At 48.8% G+C, this 17,044-nt stretch overlaps 1 protein-coding gene across 5 annotated transcripts in view; it reads right to left on the minus strand.

Moving 5' to 3' along the window:
• Positions 1-7,015: 7,015 nt before the first annotated feature.
• The window catches only part of Ascc2 (activating signal cointegrator 1 complex subunit 2), a 42,820-nt gene continuing 32,791 nt past the window's right edge, over positions 7,016-17,044 (minus strand). For all 5 annotated transcript variants that reach the window (XM_013363228.4, XM_005336065.5, XM_040291970.2 and 2 more), the window contains 5 exons: positions 11,381-11,474; positions 11,186-11,307; positions 10,544-10,646; positions 9,070-9,149; positions 7,016-7,544 (listed from right to left, as the gene is read on the minus strand). In XM_013363228.4, the coding sequence (XP_013218682.1) occupies positions 7,373-7,544; positions 9,070-9,149; positions 10,544-10,646; positions 11,186-11,307; positions 11,381-11,474 (571 nt within the window). In that variant the 3' untranslated portion in view covers positions 7,016-7,372. The remainder of the gene's footprint in view (positions 7,545-9,069; positions 9,150-10,543; positions 10,647-11,185; positions 11,308-11,380; positions 11,475-17,044) is intronic.

Raw genomic sequence — 17,044 nt, forward strand, 5'->3', positions numbered from 1 at the left:
GTTCTGAGGATTCAGTGAAGTAATTTCCAGTCCTACAAGGCTACACGGGGCATCTTTCTAGGTTCCTGGGTACCCGTCACACATTGACCAGACGGGCCATGTCTCTCCTTGTCCTAACCCTTTGTGTCCAGTCCATCTGGAGCCTGGAGGCTTCTGGGAGGATAGCCCTGAAGGAGTCATGGAAGTCATGCCAAGAGCATGCACAGAAAGCCAACCGGAGCGTTGGCAGGAGGTACCTGACACCCCTCTCCCAGGTCCCCAAGGGTAAACCCTGTGCATTCATTAACTTGTGTCACAACCGGCTAAATACCAACCTACATATCCCAGCCAACCTGACTGCATCTCTACGTACAGGTAAGACACTGTGGCTTAGCAAGGTGAGACCACCTTGCTCCATCTCCCATAGCCAGGGAGCGGCTGAGCCCAACTCCATTCTGACCCCAGCCCCAGCCATTGCAAAGCCCAATAGACTGAGCAGGGTCTTTGCATCTCCCTCTCAGTTAGTGTCTGTGGAGGAGATAGGGCTGCCTTTCTGCACAGACTCCTCCTGTGAGGGAGCATGTGGCTTTCCAGGTGTGACAGCCCATACAGTTGGCTCTCATCTATTGCTGCTGTCCTGTGACAGAGGCCATCTGGCTCTGGAGGCCATGCTGTGCCCACTGGATGTGTCATGTGGCACCTGGGGAGTCCATTAAAGGGCAGAAGTTTCGACTACTTCTAAACAAACTCCCATCCAAGAGCATCTCAGTGAGAGAGTCCTCAGCTTCCCCGCAGGCGGGGGGCCTGGGAAAGGCTATTTCATGACACAGTTTGTCCAGGGAGGCAAAGGCCTTGGAGGTTCGGCCATCCGCAGATGAAGAATCCCTGGCCAAAACCCAGATAGAGGCCACTCTAAAACTGCCCATTTCAATCCCTGGGACCCCAGGATTCTGTTTGAGAATGTGCTCCCGGGAACAGCAGGTGGTTTTGCAAAGAGATTTCTGGCAGGGTGGTTAAAAGAGAGGATAGCTGGGCACGGAGGGGCAGCCTGCAATCCCAGCTACTTGGGAGACTGAGGTGGGAGGATCACAAGTTTGAGTCAGCCTGGGCAACCAGTGAGACCCAGCCTCAAAATCATAGTAATAATAAAGGCTGGGGATTGAGAGTGTTTTGCATAGCATGCACAAGGCCTCAGGCTCAACCCCCAGTACTAAAAATAGTAATATTAGTAGTAGTAGTCATAATAATAATAATAATAATAATAATAACAACAACAACAACAACAACAACAACAGGACTGGGGTTGTGGTTCAGCGGTAGAGCACTCGCCTAACACGTGCGAGGCCCTGGGTTCGATCCTCAGCACTACACAAAAACAAATAAGTAAAATAAGGGTAATGTGTCCAACTATAACTAAAAAATAAATAAATAAAAATAACAATAACAATAAAAATAATAATATAAAAGAGGGAGAGGTGGGAACTTTCACAAGTGCAGGGTAGATAGGCTGCCCATTATAGTTTTCATCTCTTCTATTTGAACAGGATTCACTACTTTCAGAGTCTCCTTTGACCTTCATAATAATGTCATCTGACCTTCATAATTGCCTGTGCTCATGAGGCAACAGGGCAGGGGAGAATGCCCTTCTTCTCTTCTCTTCTCTTCTCTTCTCTTCTCTTCTCTTCTCTTCTCTTCTCTCTCTCTCTCTCATACCAGGGGTTGAACCCAGGGGTGCTTTACCACTGAGCTACATCCTCAGACCTTTTTATTTATTTATTTTTTTATTTTGAGAGAGGGCCTCACTAAGTTGCTGAGGCTGGTCTCCAACTTGTGATCCTCCTGTCTCAGCCTCCTGACTCATTAGAATTACAGGTGTGCACCACCATCCCTGGCTCGTTCTTATTTCTTATAAGAAAGGGAGACCCAGAGAGGCCCAGTGATAGATCCAAGGTCACACAGTTTGTTGAAATCTAGGGCATGGTCTCTAGCCTCTTGACTTTCAATCTGGTGTTCTTTTCACTAGGGCCCAGCCACTTTTATGAGCAAATTAGCAATAAAAAAAAATGAATATGATGAGGCCTGGGACTCTGTGTGAAAGAATGCTGAGTAAGTAGATCAGGGTGTGAGATGGGAGATAGTGTGGGAGCCTCCGCGGAAACATTGCAGAGAACATTCCTAAATTTACAGGAATAATTGGTGCTCAACCCACTGGGGGCTCCTTCTCTGCCTGGCTCCTCTGTGAAAACCACTTTCCGGAGGAGGAGAAAACCATAATTACCTCCTTGGGACAGCAGAACACTTAAGGGACATGTCACAGTGTGGAGGGCGGACTCCTGCAGCTAGAAAAATCAGACTGGGTATCAGAATTTCTTATTTGGAAAACTAGAATTTTGTACCTATAGTTTCTTTTTTTTTTTTTTTTTTTGGTCATTCGGACCGCAGGACCAAGTCTCTGTGGCTGGGAGAGAGACACAGAAGCCCAATGAATTCTAAAGCAGGGCAAAGCTCCCTGTCCCCAGGGGAGGACAGAATATCTGAAATGCCAGGACCTGAGATGGGGACTGTGGAGGGATTAAATAGGCTGAGAAAACCCGCACTAACTGCCCTTTCAGGTTCTCTGAGGCCTGTCAGTCTGTGTCAAATTCTCTGAATGATTATTGATTGTTGGAAGACTATTTTCTGTATGATGTGAAGTTAGAATTTCATGCCATTTTAAGGACCATCTCTTGCTGCCCCCAGACCCAGACCATCCTCCCTGCTCTACCCTCCCCAGCTGCCAGCATCCCATACACATTTAGGGGTGCAGATGGCAAAATTTAGACAGGATGAAAAAAAAATTTTTTTTTCAGTGCTGGGGATTGAACCCAGGACCTTACATGCCAGGCAAGCACTCTACCAATGAGCTACATCCCCAGCCCTTTTTATTTTTTGAGACAGGGTCTCACTAAGTTGTACAGGTTGGCCTCCAACTTGCGATCCTCCTGCCTCAGCCTCCCCATCAGCTGGAATGGAAGGCATGGTCCCTATGCTCAGTTCAGGAGGATTTTTTTTTTTTTAAACCTTGATTCAAGATGCAGGATTTCAACAATAACCTCTGGCCATAGTTAAGGCTTCTCCCTTACTTCCCAAGGATGCAGGGCTCTAGAAAAGATCAGAGCTGGCTGGGGCAGCTTCTGAAAGGGTCATGCCTACCTTTCCCACTTACTGGGTGTGCCTGAGCTCCTGCTCCTTCTAGGCATCCCACAACAGGCTGTGGGTACCAACACTCCCCCTGAGCCTCTCTGACAAAGCCGGGGACAGAGCCCAGTGAGGCCCATTGCCTTTGCCTGGGTGACCTCTTCCCTTCTGCCTGATGCTGCAACCTTCCCCTGCTTCTGGAAATGTCTCTTTCCTCTTGGTCTCTTTGTGTTGACCTTGTGTTTTCCCTACTATTCATTTCTTCATTCATTCATTGGAATAAGCAAGTTATTACAAATTGTTTTTCCAAAATTATGTTTTATTTTCATGTCTATGAGCCCTTGTACTATGAACTCCAAGAGGGGACAGAGGTCAGGTCTTTTCCACACATGCCTGCCACTTAGCAGGTCTCACCAATGTGCCCTGAATATAGTCACTCTCCTCCTCTTTCCTGGCCCTCCAGGGGGCCGGCTGCCCAGGCCCTGATCCCTGACAGCAGGCAGCAGGCATGGACGGCAGCTGCTCTGGGCCAATGCTGGCATCTGGCCTGGTTTGCCCCGTGGCTTTAACTCTGAGGTCCCCTTCTAGGTCTTGGGGTCCTTAGGCTCTGCTATTATCATCTCAGCTGAGGATGCCCAAACCTTCTCCCTGGAGAGGGATTAGGTTAAAAAAAATGAATTATTCAATGGGCTTAATAGCAGACTAGACAAACAGAAGAAAGCAGAAATGAATATGAAAACAGAACAAAGTGAACAAATTGGAGTAGCCTAGCTTTGTGGGGCACTGTCATAGAGTCTGACGTGGCCTAATGAGAGGGGACTTCACCTCTTGTTCTGCACCCATTTCACTGGGTTTTATTCTTTCACTAGAAGGAAGGGTCCAGTAATAAGGATGTGTAGTCGGGGAGAGTGGAACGGAGGTCAAGAGCTTAGGGGTTAAGAGTGGGATTTTAAGAGACAACCGTGGGACTGGGGTAACTTGCTGCGTGGCCTTGAGCAGGTCATCTAACCTTTCTGTATCTTGATTTCCTCATTTGAACCTACCTTGTGGGATTGGACAACAGAATGCAAGGAAAGAACCCAGCAGAAACTCTGGCCATGGCAGGTGCTCAATAAGTACTTCTATTCTTATTACAAATATCATAATCTCAGCACCACAGTCATCCACACTATTTCCTCTGTGCACACTCCTGCCACCTAGCAGGTCTCACCAATGTGCACTGAATATAGTCATTTGTGTTTCCCTTTCTTGGTCTGTATGCAAAAAAAAAAAAAAAAAAAAAAAAAAAAAAAATTAAAATCATGGTGTATCACACTGTCAGGTATTCTACATTTTTTTGTGTGTGTGCTGGGATTGAACCCAGAGGGACTCTACCTCTGAGCTGCATCCTCAGCCCTTTCTATTTTTCATTTAGAGATAGGGTCTCATTAATTTGTCAAGGCTTCCCTCAAACTTGGGATCCTCCTGCTTCAGCCTCTGGAGTCACTGGAATTACAGGTATGTACTACTGCTACTGGCCGTGTACTCTACTTTTAATTTTTAAAAAAATTTTGAATACTTTCCCAGGTTGCTTTCAAGTTTCTGTTGATGTCATTTTAATACCCTCTGCATTTTCTTTCTTTTTTTTTTTTTTTTTTTTTTTGTGGTGCTGGGAATTGAACCCAGGGCCTGGTACATGCGAGGCAAGCACTCTACCAACTGAGCTAGATCCCCAGCTCATTTTCTGTGGACTGGCCTTTGTTTTTCCTTTCCCTTCTTATACTATTAAAGCCAAGCTCCTGGAGTGGCAGTGACATGCAGGTTTTGGCCCACCATTTCCTCCCCCAGGTTGCATCTGCTCTTTCAGAGGACAATTCAGAAAGGACGTATATCCAGGCTCTGCTGCTAACTTAGTGTGGGCTTTGCTGCCCTGTCTTCTCTGTGCTCTGACAGAATAAGGTTATCATAGATGTTTCCTGGGAAGCTTTGTACCTCCAAGAGGACTTGGGACCCCAGTGTCAATTTCTAGCCATGAGCGTTGAAACAGTTTCTGATCTCCTGTGAAGTGGGGGGCCAGAACCAATCCTAGTTTATAAAAAGGGACTCAGAAGCCAGCGCACAGAGAAGTCACTTAGCAAATACCTACACAGAAGCAAGTAGTGGGGATGGTGGGGTCCAGTGAGTGGCAAGGCTCTCACCCCACTCATAACACTTTTTGTAGTTGCCAATCTTAAACCTTAAATCTCCTCTGAGAATCTCTTTTTTTTCCTTTTGCTTGCCTTTTTCTTTCTTTGGTACCAGGGATCGAACTCAGATGCTTAGCCACTGAGCCACATCCTTGGCCCTTTTTATTTTGAGACAGGTTCTCACTAAGTTGCTTAGAGCATCACTAAGTTGCTGAGGCTGGCTTTGAACTTGCAATCCTCTTGTCTCAGCCTCTGGAGTTGCTGGATGACAGGTGTTCGCCACTGTGCCAAGGATTTTATAGGCACCAATGTGGAAACCATTCATCTGGTCTGATGGTTAAACTGAGTCCCTAAGTGGGGCAGCATGCCTCCAAGCACCGTTCTGGATGTCTCCTGAGCTGTTTTCCTTTTGTGGGTCCCCTCAAGATCTGAAAGGGGAAAGCAACAGTTCCTCTAAGGAGACCTGACTCTAAAACATTCTGAAAAACATGAGAAGTGGCTTGCTCAAATTCTTTAAGTCAGGAGGCTCATGGGAAACCTGAACACTAACTAACAGGTGGCTGGGCAGCACACATGACTAACTGAAGGTGTGAGGGGCTATACGAACAGCAACAGGTAAGGCAGGTAAAGCCAGCAGCTCCCCAGCCCATCTCACCTTCCTCCAGGGATGTAAGTTGGGTCTCCTGATCTCAGTGGGGAAGAAAAATGGCTCTGTCATTAGGCAGGTCACAGGCAAATGCCTCCAGGAGGAAACAGCCTTCCTGTAGCCTGTCAGGATGGCTAACTCTGAGCCTGATCTCAGTTAATTCAGTAGCTCGCAGGGAGGACACCACCCCCATATCTGCTCTGCATCTCAAACACGCCAAGAGAATTGCGAGACGTGGAGGAATTGCTATTGATTTTCACTTGTGCGGGCTGACCTAACAAAACCAATCCATCAAGGGCCTGTCTGCCTCTGCCTCACACACTCTTCCTAACCACGTGCAAATAAATTGTACTGGCTTCCAGGGTGATTCATCAAGGTCCGGCTGGGCCTTGGGTTCAGCCGATGGGCTCCAGGCCAGACTGGGCTAGGATCAAACACCTCACTAGCAACAGCCCCTGTTGATTTGCCATTCATCAGTGACATTCTCAGAGGCCTGGCAGCTACTGCCACACTAGGAACTGGCTGGTCATACCTGAGAGGGGGCTTTAAGGAACCAGGCCCAAGATCCACTCAGGGCCTGGCAATGACATCCTCAATTGATTCCAATCTCTCAGTTTTAGGGGTCAAACATGAGGCACTGAGTTCTGGTCCAAGTGTCCTTGGACCAGCTGTGAGATGGATATGACATCATCTATGGGGGTCTAGGATGCATAAAGGCCAGGGATCGGACTGGACATCTGTGTCCTACCATTTCTCACTTTCCTCATCTGTACCTACCTCCTAGGGCAGAGGTCATTGGACTGAATGAGATAGCAGAAAGGACCCCAGAACTCCATGCGCTCCAGCTCTTCCTTCAAACAGGCAGGCACTGGGGGCTCGGAAGGGACACACAGCAAGACAAGCAATACTGGGAGGAGTTAAACTGAGAGCAAGCACAAAAGGTCTATGGAGGGAGCACGGGGCATCTGCCCTCTTGCCCTTCAGTTGGCGGCTGTCACTGAAGAATGAGACATGGGGAGTTGCTCATAAGCACGTCATGGATCACTGCTTGGAAGGGTCAGAAACTTTATTGGCAGGCCTTTTGTTGTTTCTGAAGATACAGACTTCAGGGAAGTGGAAACTTGCCACACAAGGTCTGGGGAGCTTGCCTGGGGCTCCGTCCCTATCCCTTTCCCACCAGTGCAGCTGGGGAAGGAGACTGCTCGCTGGCCCCACAGGTTCCTCCACTGAGGGGTAAGGCACTGTGTGTTCCTTAGGAAGGCGCTCACGGCTGGCTGGTAGATGACGACGAGGTGGCCTTCTCAGGGGCTGCAAAGCTGAGGCTGTTGAGGGGTGGAGTTGAACTTGGTGCCCCGGCAAGGAGACAACTGGGTGAGGAGGCCCTGCTGGCTCTGGCGTGGTGGCCTCAGGATGGGATCATGCCCTTGCTTCTCTTGCGGTCGGCCATGGTCCTCCGGTTGTGGTTGGCTCTCGTCGCCTTGTTGGCTTCCTTCTTCCTACGCTCCTGGGTTGTCTCGCGGCTCTGCCCATGACCCCGGGGGCCGCCAGCCACTGCTGTGGAACTGTCATGCCGATACCTGAGGGGACACAACCCATCCCCAGGAGAACCCATTGGTCAGAAGTCTTCTGGAAGAACCCACAGCCTACCTCAGAAGTCACCAGGAAAGGACACACCTCTAGGGCAGGCCATCCATGGCCCAATTTCGGATGGGAGGGAAAATGGAGCCCTAAGAGGCAAGACTCTGGGGCCTGTGGCCAGCACCACACCTGGGGTTTCCTCTTCTCCAAGCCTTGTTTCCAGATGGGTCCACACAGCTAAGCTGGGGGAAGGAGCAGCCAGTAGACTGACTGAAGCCCGCAGGAGTGGAGGAGGGCTTGGAGTGTGTCCCCTCCCTTTTGCATCTAGGGCCACCTGCTACAGATGAGACAACCCTCCTATTCTACACCCCAGGGCCTTGCTTGGTGGCATCCAAAAACCAAATGTGCTCACAGACATGACCTGGGATCTTTGTGGACTGACTCAACTGCTGGGATTTGCCCAGAGCTTCATGCTCTGGGGGTTGGGATGGGTGTGAAATCAGAGTGGCTTTGTTTCCTGCTCAAGAATCTTCTGTGGCTCCCACTGCCTTCAGAACAAGATCAAAGTCTTCCCTCCTGTGAGGCCTCCTGTATCCAGAGGGCAGTGCTGTAGGAGCTCCAGGATGAGGGGACTGGGACTCTATCTCTGCTTTGGAGGCAGATGCTTGTCCCATCTGGATAGTTTCCTTACTGAGAAAAAGAGGGGGCTAGACAGGGGGAACTTGGGCTGCCTGCTGAACACCCTCTTTCTGACCATACCTGTGCCTTGCGCTTTTACCTTCACAACAAACTCCTCTGTACCCTTTCCACTCTTAAGGGTCCAGTTCAAGTGCTCCTATGTCCCTGTCATGTGTCTCAGCCATAAAGAATGTGTGTCTGTCTGTCTAGGCATACTTGCACTTTATACTGTGCCCAGCACTAGCTAGCCCTGGACACACTGGGTTCCCATGCTGGTGATACACCTTGCAACAATATCTGTCAAGTAATGGTCATGAGTTTGAACCCCAAAGTGACCCATTTGAGCTCTTTTTTTTTTCTTTTTCTTTCTTTTTTAAGAGACAGGGTCTCACTGTTGACAAGGTTGCCAACCCTGACTCCTGGATTCAAATGATCCTCCTGCTTCAGCCTCCTCCTAAATAGGTGGGACTATAGATGCACACCATTGCTTCATTTTTTTTTAAATATTTTTTTTAGTTGTAGATGGACACATGCTTTCATTATTTTTATATGGTGCTGAGGATCAAACCTGTGCCTCACATGTGAAAGGCACACGCTCCACCACTAAGCCACAACTCCAGCCCCATCCATATTGATCTTTGATCTAACTCCTACTAGCTGTGTGATCTTTGGCAGGTTATTTAACATCTCTGGCCTTAATAACAGTAGCTACTTCCTAGGGTTCTTATGAGAATTAAATTAATACACAAGCAGTACTTTGGGTTGATGTGTGGGTTTCCTGGGTGGTCAGCTGGGCCTTCCTCAGATGGGCTCCCTCTCATCAGAATTAGATTCTTGAATGCTTACCCTTTCCTGGCAAGGAACGCCATGCGCCTGGCTTCTGCCTTCTCCCTCAGCACTGCAGGGTCCTGTACAAAATGGTCAGGCTGCGGAGAGAAGAAACAAAATCTGGAATCATGAACTGTCCCATTTCCCTAAACTGTCCTGGGAGGTGCTTGAATAAATCTTCTTGATGAGTGTGTGCCAAGCACGGGGATGCCCTGGAATGGAGCTGGACTTGCTGCTGTCTGGCGCCTCACTGGAACCCTACTGTCCTCCTTCCTCCCCAGGGAGGGGACAGCTGAAGGAACTGAAGCTCTCTGGACAGGCTGGTGGGGTGGACTAACCATAGCTAAGAGAATGTCAGTGACAAATGGGAGCAAGGAGGCAAGGCCATGCAGGGTCATGGAAGCCAAGACAGCCCCTGGTGGGTGACCAGCTTGTCCTGGGAGCTGGAGGTCTGGCCTCACTTGAGTGCCAGCAGCAGGGTGCTATGCAAGAGCCTGCTCCCCAGGACTTCTTTTGGTTTTGGTTCTGGGGATTTGACACAGGGGTGCTTTACCATTGACTCACATCTCCAGCCCCTTTAATTTTTTAGTTTGAGACAGAGTCTCACTAAGTTGCTGAGGCTGGCCTTGAACTTGCAATCCTCCTGCCTCAGCCTTCCAAGTTGCCGGGATTACAGGGGTGTGCCACACACTCCTGGATTCTCTAGAACTTCTAGGAGAACAAGAAGCCTGGGACCAGTGCAGGGGAAAATGTGACCTAAGGACCATAGGACCACAGGCAGACTTTGGTGGCCAGAGTTTTGTTTTCTTTTTAAATCCAAACCCAAAAAAGTAGAATTAGTAGTATAAAAATTGAGAGATTTTTCATAAAAATCTGGGCTGACCCCTGGGCTGCTATTCTTGCCAGGCCCCCCTACTCAGTGACACTGGTAACCTGGCCACAGAAGCATCTGAATTTGTCATCTTGCTGGGAGGGTAATAAGGGCTCCAGGGTCCCTGGCTGATGCCCCATTCAACCTGAGCAGAGCTGCTTTTATCTGTTTTATATGCTGAAGTTCTAGCTAAGATTCGATTGAAGAAGTTTAGCTGCTAGAAAACAGGGCTTTGAAACTCACTGGTCCAGATGATCTCTAAGGGTCCCTGGGCTCTAACGCTTCTCAAATCTTAAGAATTGCCACCCCAGGCACAGTGGCTGACAGCATCTCTTCTCCTAGCCCCCAGGCTTGTGGGCCTAATGACCCCGGGCAGCTCAAAGGCCCAGCCTCTAATCTGTCCCCTGGGCCCTAACTGGCAAATTCTAAGAGGCAAGCTCTAAACCAGCAGCTCTCTAAGCAGACAGCCTGGGCTCAAAGGACCCCCCTCCCTGTGATGCTGGGGCTGCCTCAGGGCCAGATGCAGGGAGCCGGGAGGGACACAGAGCTATTGATTCATTCTTCAGAACTGCACCCTCCTCTTCATCCACCACCCACCCCTGCCACCTGCCAAGGAGGTACCTTGGGAGCCTCTTCTTCAGCTTCCTCCTCCTCTTCATCCTCCTCTTCCTCCTGCCCTTCTCCAGACACTTTAGTCCTCAGGACCTGAGGGATGGTGAAGGGCCTGAGGGTGTGGAGAGAAAGCAAGATCAAAGACTAGATTAGACCTGGAGGGAGGGCTCTGGGAGAGGGGATCTGGCTGGGGCGAGGAAGCCACTGGGAGATGATCAGCTCAGGAGGCTGGGAAATCCCAGAGGGCTTTTCGAGTTAGCTTTTGCATCAGTCCCAAATTCTTTGAGGTACCAGGTTTGACACCAGGGATTAGGGGGAGACTGAGCTGGGGCCTGGGGCTGTCCAGGGAAGCTCTGCTTTGATCTGTATTGAGGAAACTCTGCAAGATTCCACTGGGAAATGTTTTCTGTACTTTAAAAAGAAAAATGCAAAACTACTTCCTGAGCCCAAATAAACGCTGCCCCACTGGGGTGAAGAAGCCCTGGACTAGGAGTCCGGAAGCCTGGGTGTGGGCCCGGCTCTGCCCTGACTCGCTCACACGCCCAGGCCTTATTGTCCTCATCTGTATAAACAGAAGGCTCAGAGCCCCCGTTATCCCCCAAGGCCAGAGAGCCTTTCTTCCCCTGGAATGCCACCACCTTGTGGCCTCACCTGCGGCTGATGAGCTCATCATCTGAGTCTACGTCGTTGGCGCCCACCTGGTTGCCATCATAGGTGTCATCGTACTCGTCCTCATAGTCATCACCACGGTAGTCACCTGGCTGTAGTGGCACCTGCAATGGCAGATACAGCTCAGGGGCTGGCTGGACCTCCCGTGCCCAGTAGAGGCCCGGCTCAGGCACCCACCTCTTCCACCACCACGCTGTATTGCTCGTAGCGCTGCCGCTGGGACACCACCTCCCGCTTGTCGTTCAGCAGGCTCCGTGTGTTCCCCTCCTTCCTGGGCCAAGGAAATGGCAGGGAGAAAGGATTAAAAACATCAGGCTTCTAAGCTTTAGGTTAAATAGGTCCAGAGAGACTGGGGATCACTTCTCCACCCATCAGATTGGCCCACAATGAGGCTTGTCCTGTCCTGTACCGGGAGGTGCTGGTACCTACAGGTACCTGCATGAAGGGGCCCCAGCCCCTCTGCAGGACATCTCACAAACTGTTAAATTTAATACATGTACACAGTTCAACCAGGAAATTCCCTTTCAAGGTGTCTACCCTAGAGTAACACTGGCTGCATGTCAGGAGTTTTCTTTATAGCATTGGCTGGTAACATTAAGAAACGGAAAGAGACTAATATCTATCATGAGTGAAATGGCCAAATGAACTGTCTCATCTGTCTTATAGATTGGCCATGTATACTTCTCAAGAATGATGTGGATTTACTTGTGCTGATGGGGAAAGATTTATTGCCAAGGAAAAAAGCAAATTATAGGAAAACACACCCAGAACGATCCCAAAAGCAAAGGTACCCCATTTCGTTTCTGTGGGTATATGTTGATGTATGTGAATGCAGAGGGCCAGGAGTCACGGTAGCAAATGGTGACCCCCTAGGATGGCTTGGAGTCTTTGAACTTTTAAAATAAGCAAGAAATAATTAAGGCTACGTAGGGCTTTCTTGGTGAATGTACAGGAGACCTAGGAACGTTTGGGGTGTGGAGAGAAGAGGCATCCTGGTCTCCTCCTCTCACCCCTGCTTCATTAGAGCAAGTCTTCTATGTTCCTGTTCCACAAGTCCAGCTTCTACAGGACAATTCACTAGAAGCCAGGCCTGGTGGCATACACCTGTAATTCCAGCTACTCAGAAGGCTAATACAGGAGGATCGCAAGTTCAAGCCAGCCTTGGCAACTTAGGGAGACCCTCAAAACAAAACATAAAAAGGCCTGGGGTGCAGCTTCAATCCCCACTATCACAAAAGAAAAAAAAAAAAAAAGAATTCACTGGAAAAAAATTTCTGGAAGTCCAAATTCCATCATATCACAGGCAAGAAAACTTGGGTGAAGTGGAGGAAGAAGAGGTGTTCTTGGGGTCACAGTGAGCTGTAGTGCAGCCCTTAGAGGGGACTCAAGTCTCTTGACCATGGTTTTGCAAACCTGTAGAAAAACTTGGCTTGTCAGACACATACCCAGGCCTGTGGAATGTAGTTTCTAGCCCTGCAGGGGAAAATCAATACGAGATGTCAGGCAAGAAAATCCAGCTTAACTATGAAATCGGGACTCTGAAATGTATCAAGGGTAATGGGAGAAAAAAGGGGGAGACACAAAGTTGTATACTGCTTCCACAAAAATCTTAACTGGCTTTTTGGGCTGGGAGGAGCTGGCACCTGAGTCTGTGGGGTTATCTGCCTAGGACAAGGGCCTGGGGCAGGTCAGTGTTGTGGTGCCAGTGTGGCAGGCTAAGCTTTGCTTCTCTGCAAGTCTTTACTAAGGCCTTACTACATATCAGGCAAGGTACTGAGGCTGAATGGGGAAGAGATTCAGAAATGAGTAAGATGGAGCTGCTGCCCTCACACTACAGTGGGGGTGACAGGCAAAGAATAACCAACACAAAACGTGCTGAATGACACAGAATGGAATGGAAACAGGAGAAATGAACTCTGGCTTGGAGGCTTAATGGGTCTGGGGGAAGAGGTAATGAGGCTCTGTGGTAGGAAGGGTAGATTGGACCAGGAGCCCCAGGGTATGGTGGAAAAGACAGTGCATTTGATTTGGATCAGGGAGAGATCTTGATTCATAGAAATCTTTCACAGTCACCAAGGAAGAGGGTCTGTGTCCGTGGCTCTAGCCTTCTATCTGGCTCTCTTCACCAAGTTGGAAAACAGAGAGGAAGTGAAAGGGGCCCCAGCTTGTCCAGGCAGCTAGTGCCACTGGCAAGAACATATCCATTGGGCTGGGGATGTGGCTCAAGCGATAGCGCGCTCATCTGGCATGCGTGGGGTGCTGGGTTCGATCCTCAGCACCAAATAAAAATAAAATAAAGATGTTCTGTCCACCAAAAACTAAAAAATAAATATTAAAAAAATTCTCTAAAAAAAAAAAAAGAAAACATCCATGAATTCAGCACATGCTTCCTGAGGGACTGCCAGTTGCCAGGATTTCTGCTGGGCCAGGAACCAAAATGAAGGCAAAGGTCACTGTCATTTCTTCCACACTCTGGTTGGTCCACCCCTGGTTCTGGGCAGTGGGGCCATTCTTTTGTACTGGGTGGCCTCTGGTGACATGGCTGCCTGACAGGACCAGAAAGAAGCCTGACAACCTGCTGGGCCCTGGAAAAGAACACAGGTAAGGGCAGTGGTACCTGAGTAGCCTGTCTGAGGAAGTGGGGCTTTGGCCCCATGAACTCATTTGGAGCTAAAAAGAAAAAGAAAAATAAAATAAAGAAAAATAAAAATCTGAGAAAAGATTAGTCTAGAAATACAGGCAGCAGTGGCTCTGGAGCAAGTTACCCAGTTGGCCTGCTGCAAGATCACAGTGAGTGCAGGAACCCTGGCTTCCCTGACACCCAGTTAAGACCTTGTCCCTCATCTCCTCACCCTTGTTCTTCAAGGCCCATCTCAAATTGTTCCTTAGGGACCTACAGAGACAAAAAAACCCTCATTTTTCAGTTGAGGTGTTAGGGGATCCAGAGAGGCAGAACAACCTTTCCAAGGTCACACAGCTTCTAACAGCACAGGGTTTAGGGCATGCTTATAACCCCAGCGGCTCAGGAGGCTGAGGCAGGAGGATTTTGAAAGCCAGCTTTAGCAAAAACAAGGCACTAAGCAATTCAGTGAGACTCTGTCTCTGTACAAAATACAAAATAGGGCTGGGGACGTGGCTCAGTGGTTGAGTGCCCCTGAGTTCAATCCCCAGTACCCCCCCCCCTACCAAATTCTAATAGCACAGGGCTGACACAGGTCTCCTGACTAAGGTCTGCTCTGCTACTTCTTGAGCTACATGACCAAGCTCAAGTCTCCTAACTCACTAAACCTCAGTTCCATCTCTAGCATCCATTTCTCAGAGTTGAAATAAGATGATGTACAGAAGTGAACCAAGTGAACCCTGCTTCTTTATTACAGGGTATATCAGGGCCTTTAAATGTTAACCTGCTCTATGATTCTCCCAGAGGTAGAGAGAACATACATTTTTGACCACAGAACCAAAATTGAGGGAAAGGACTTGTTATCTTCTAGGGCACCATGGAACACTCCAAGGGAATTAGTTAGTTGGCTTCCTTCCTTCATTGGCTTTGATACACCTGCAACACAGTTGCTTTGTGTCTACCCAGCAGCCACCCTCCACCTCAGTCACACCCCCATAGACCCTCATTTTGTTTAGGCCTTTCCACCATGGCACACCATGTTAGAGCCCTATGATTCAGTTCTCCTGATGAGAGAGAAATTTCTAGGCAAGGTTTTCTATTTTCTTTTTTTTTTTAATATTTATTTTTTAGTTCTAGGTGGACACAATATCTTTATTTTATTTATTTTTTAATGTGGTGCTGAGGATCGAATCCAGTGCCTCACTCATGCCAGGCTAGTGCGCTACCACTTGAGCCACATCCCGAGCCCCAAGGTTTTCTATTTTCTAAGAGAGATAGAAACACACTGGTCTGGAGTTCCTCTTAGCATTAACATTTCAGGAAGCTTCAGTGAAATAGCTGCAGCCCCACTGAAGCCTCAAGAGACCAATGTAACCACCAAAAGGAAGCCTCAAAACACAGAACTGATGTGTCCTGGACCATGCTCCCACAACACAGGTGAACCACGCCCACATGGTCCTGTTTCGCAGCTCCTTGTCATGCAAGGGAATGGGTCTCCTTACTACCTAAGCCTTTGAGTGTACCCTACGGGATCCAACAACACACGTGAGTGTGATCTGCCTTGTGCTACTTAATTTTTCAAGGGCTCTGGAGGGTGGGGCCATGAGCCAGCTGCCCTGCTCTGATTAACACAGGTGTCCCTGCTGAACTTCCAGTGTACCCCATCCCAGGCCCTTCCCACTTGCACCTGCTTGTTTAATGGTCTGTCTTTCCCACGGTTTCTGCCCTTTAAGGGCAAGGCCCAGGAGGCTGGCTCACCTTGTTTCTCTTGTGTTTAGCACAGGATCTGGTGCTAGTAAATCACTTAATAAATATTTGCTGAATGAATAAATAAATAATGACTACATGAATGGAGGCTTTGCCTCTTTGCAATCCATAGCCCCTGGATTACCTAGCACAGTGGGTTCAGTGAACACAGGCCAGCCGGTCTCTGCCTGACAGCCTTGAGTGCCTCAGGATCAGAGGCAGAGACCTCTAGACACCTGACTGCCTCAGCACCAGCCCTTCTGGTAACCCTGACAGCTGGAACCAACCCCTTGGCAAATGCTTGTGGGTGATCTACAACCTAGGTGTGGTGAGGTAGGTTGATTCTGGGAAAACCCACAGATCAAAGACAAGGGAAAAGGCCAGGTCCAGAGATGCCTAAGTTCTGTGGGGGTCCTACCAATCAGGTTCCCTGGGTTGCACTAGGGGCTAGCCTTCCATCAGTTTGGGGGACACCTGTCTGCTACTCTCACATAGCAGGAGCTGCTGAGGGTCATGCTGGCTTGGCACAGTGGCCAGTGAGACATCTCTGGTGGGGATCTGGGGATGTTGCAACGTGTGTGACTAAGCAGTTTGCAAGTGCTTCCTGTCCAGCCGGCCAGATGGCTTAAAGATGCCCTGATCCTGCTCCCTAAACCTTTGGCCAGCCAAGCTTCCAGCATTGGACAACCCAAGGAAGGGGGCACAGCACAGGATTCTAACCAAATCAACAGCCTCAAGAACACAGTCAATCTCCTTCCTCTCTGAACCATCTCCATCCCATTATTATGACAGGGGAAAAGGCAGGCAGCATTTGTCCAGAGGTTTCCAGATTTCTGAGTTCCATGGACCAACACCACTTCAGAACTCTCAGGGAATAGCATAGTGTTGCAATGTCTCATTTTGCTATTCTCAACTTGGCTGTGTACTCCCCACCATCACCACTGATTCCGGTTTCCTCCAGTGGGTCACCATTCCAAAGCCAGGTGATCTTTTTAAAGCATAAAACACATCAGTGGATGGGAGCCTCACCATGCTCACAATAGCCCTGGGGCCACTGTCCCTGTTGTTCAGTCTGCTTGGAGAGCTTCTCTTTCCGTCCTTCACAGAACTCAACCCTCAGGTCTTTTAGCTTTCTGTCCCATGTCATTTTCTCAACTCTTCCTGTCCAGGTTGAAGCCCCCACTAAAAGCATAGAAGTTTGTGCACATCTACCTGATAGCCCTTGTTCTATCTGCAATGTGACATTTCTTGTTTGACAAGCTGATTAATGCAAACTCCATGTGGGCATGGGCCATATCTGTTTCGCTCCCCACTACAGTTCCAGAAACTAATTAATCCAGGGCCTAGAATGCTGTAAGTACCCAGCAAATATTTGTTAAATGAATCAATAGGCATGAATGGACTTTTCAGTGCTGAAAAAGTAGGATGGGCATATACAAAAAATAAATAGAAAAGGCCTTAAAATGGAATATGTT

The sequence above is a fragment of the Ictidomys tridecemlineatus genome, chromosome 2 (assembly GCF_052094955.1).
Source record: "Ictidomys tridecemlineatus isolate mIctTri1 chromosome 2, mIctTri1.hap1, whole genome shotgun sequence".
NCBI classification, from domain to species: domain Eukaryota; kingdom Metazoa; phylum Chordata; class Mammalia; order Rodentia; family Sciuridae; genus Ictidomys; species Ictidomys tridecemlineatus.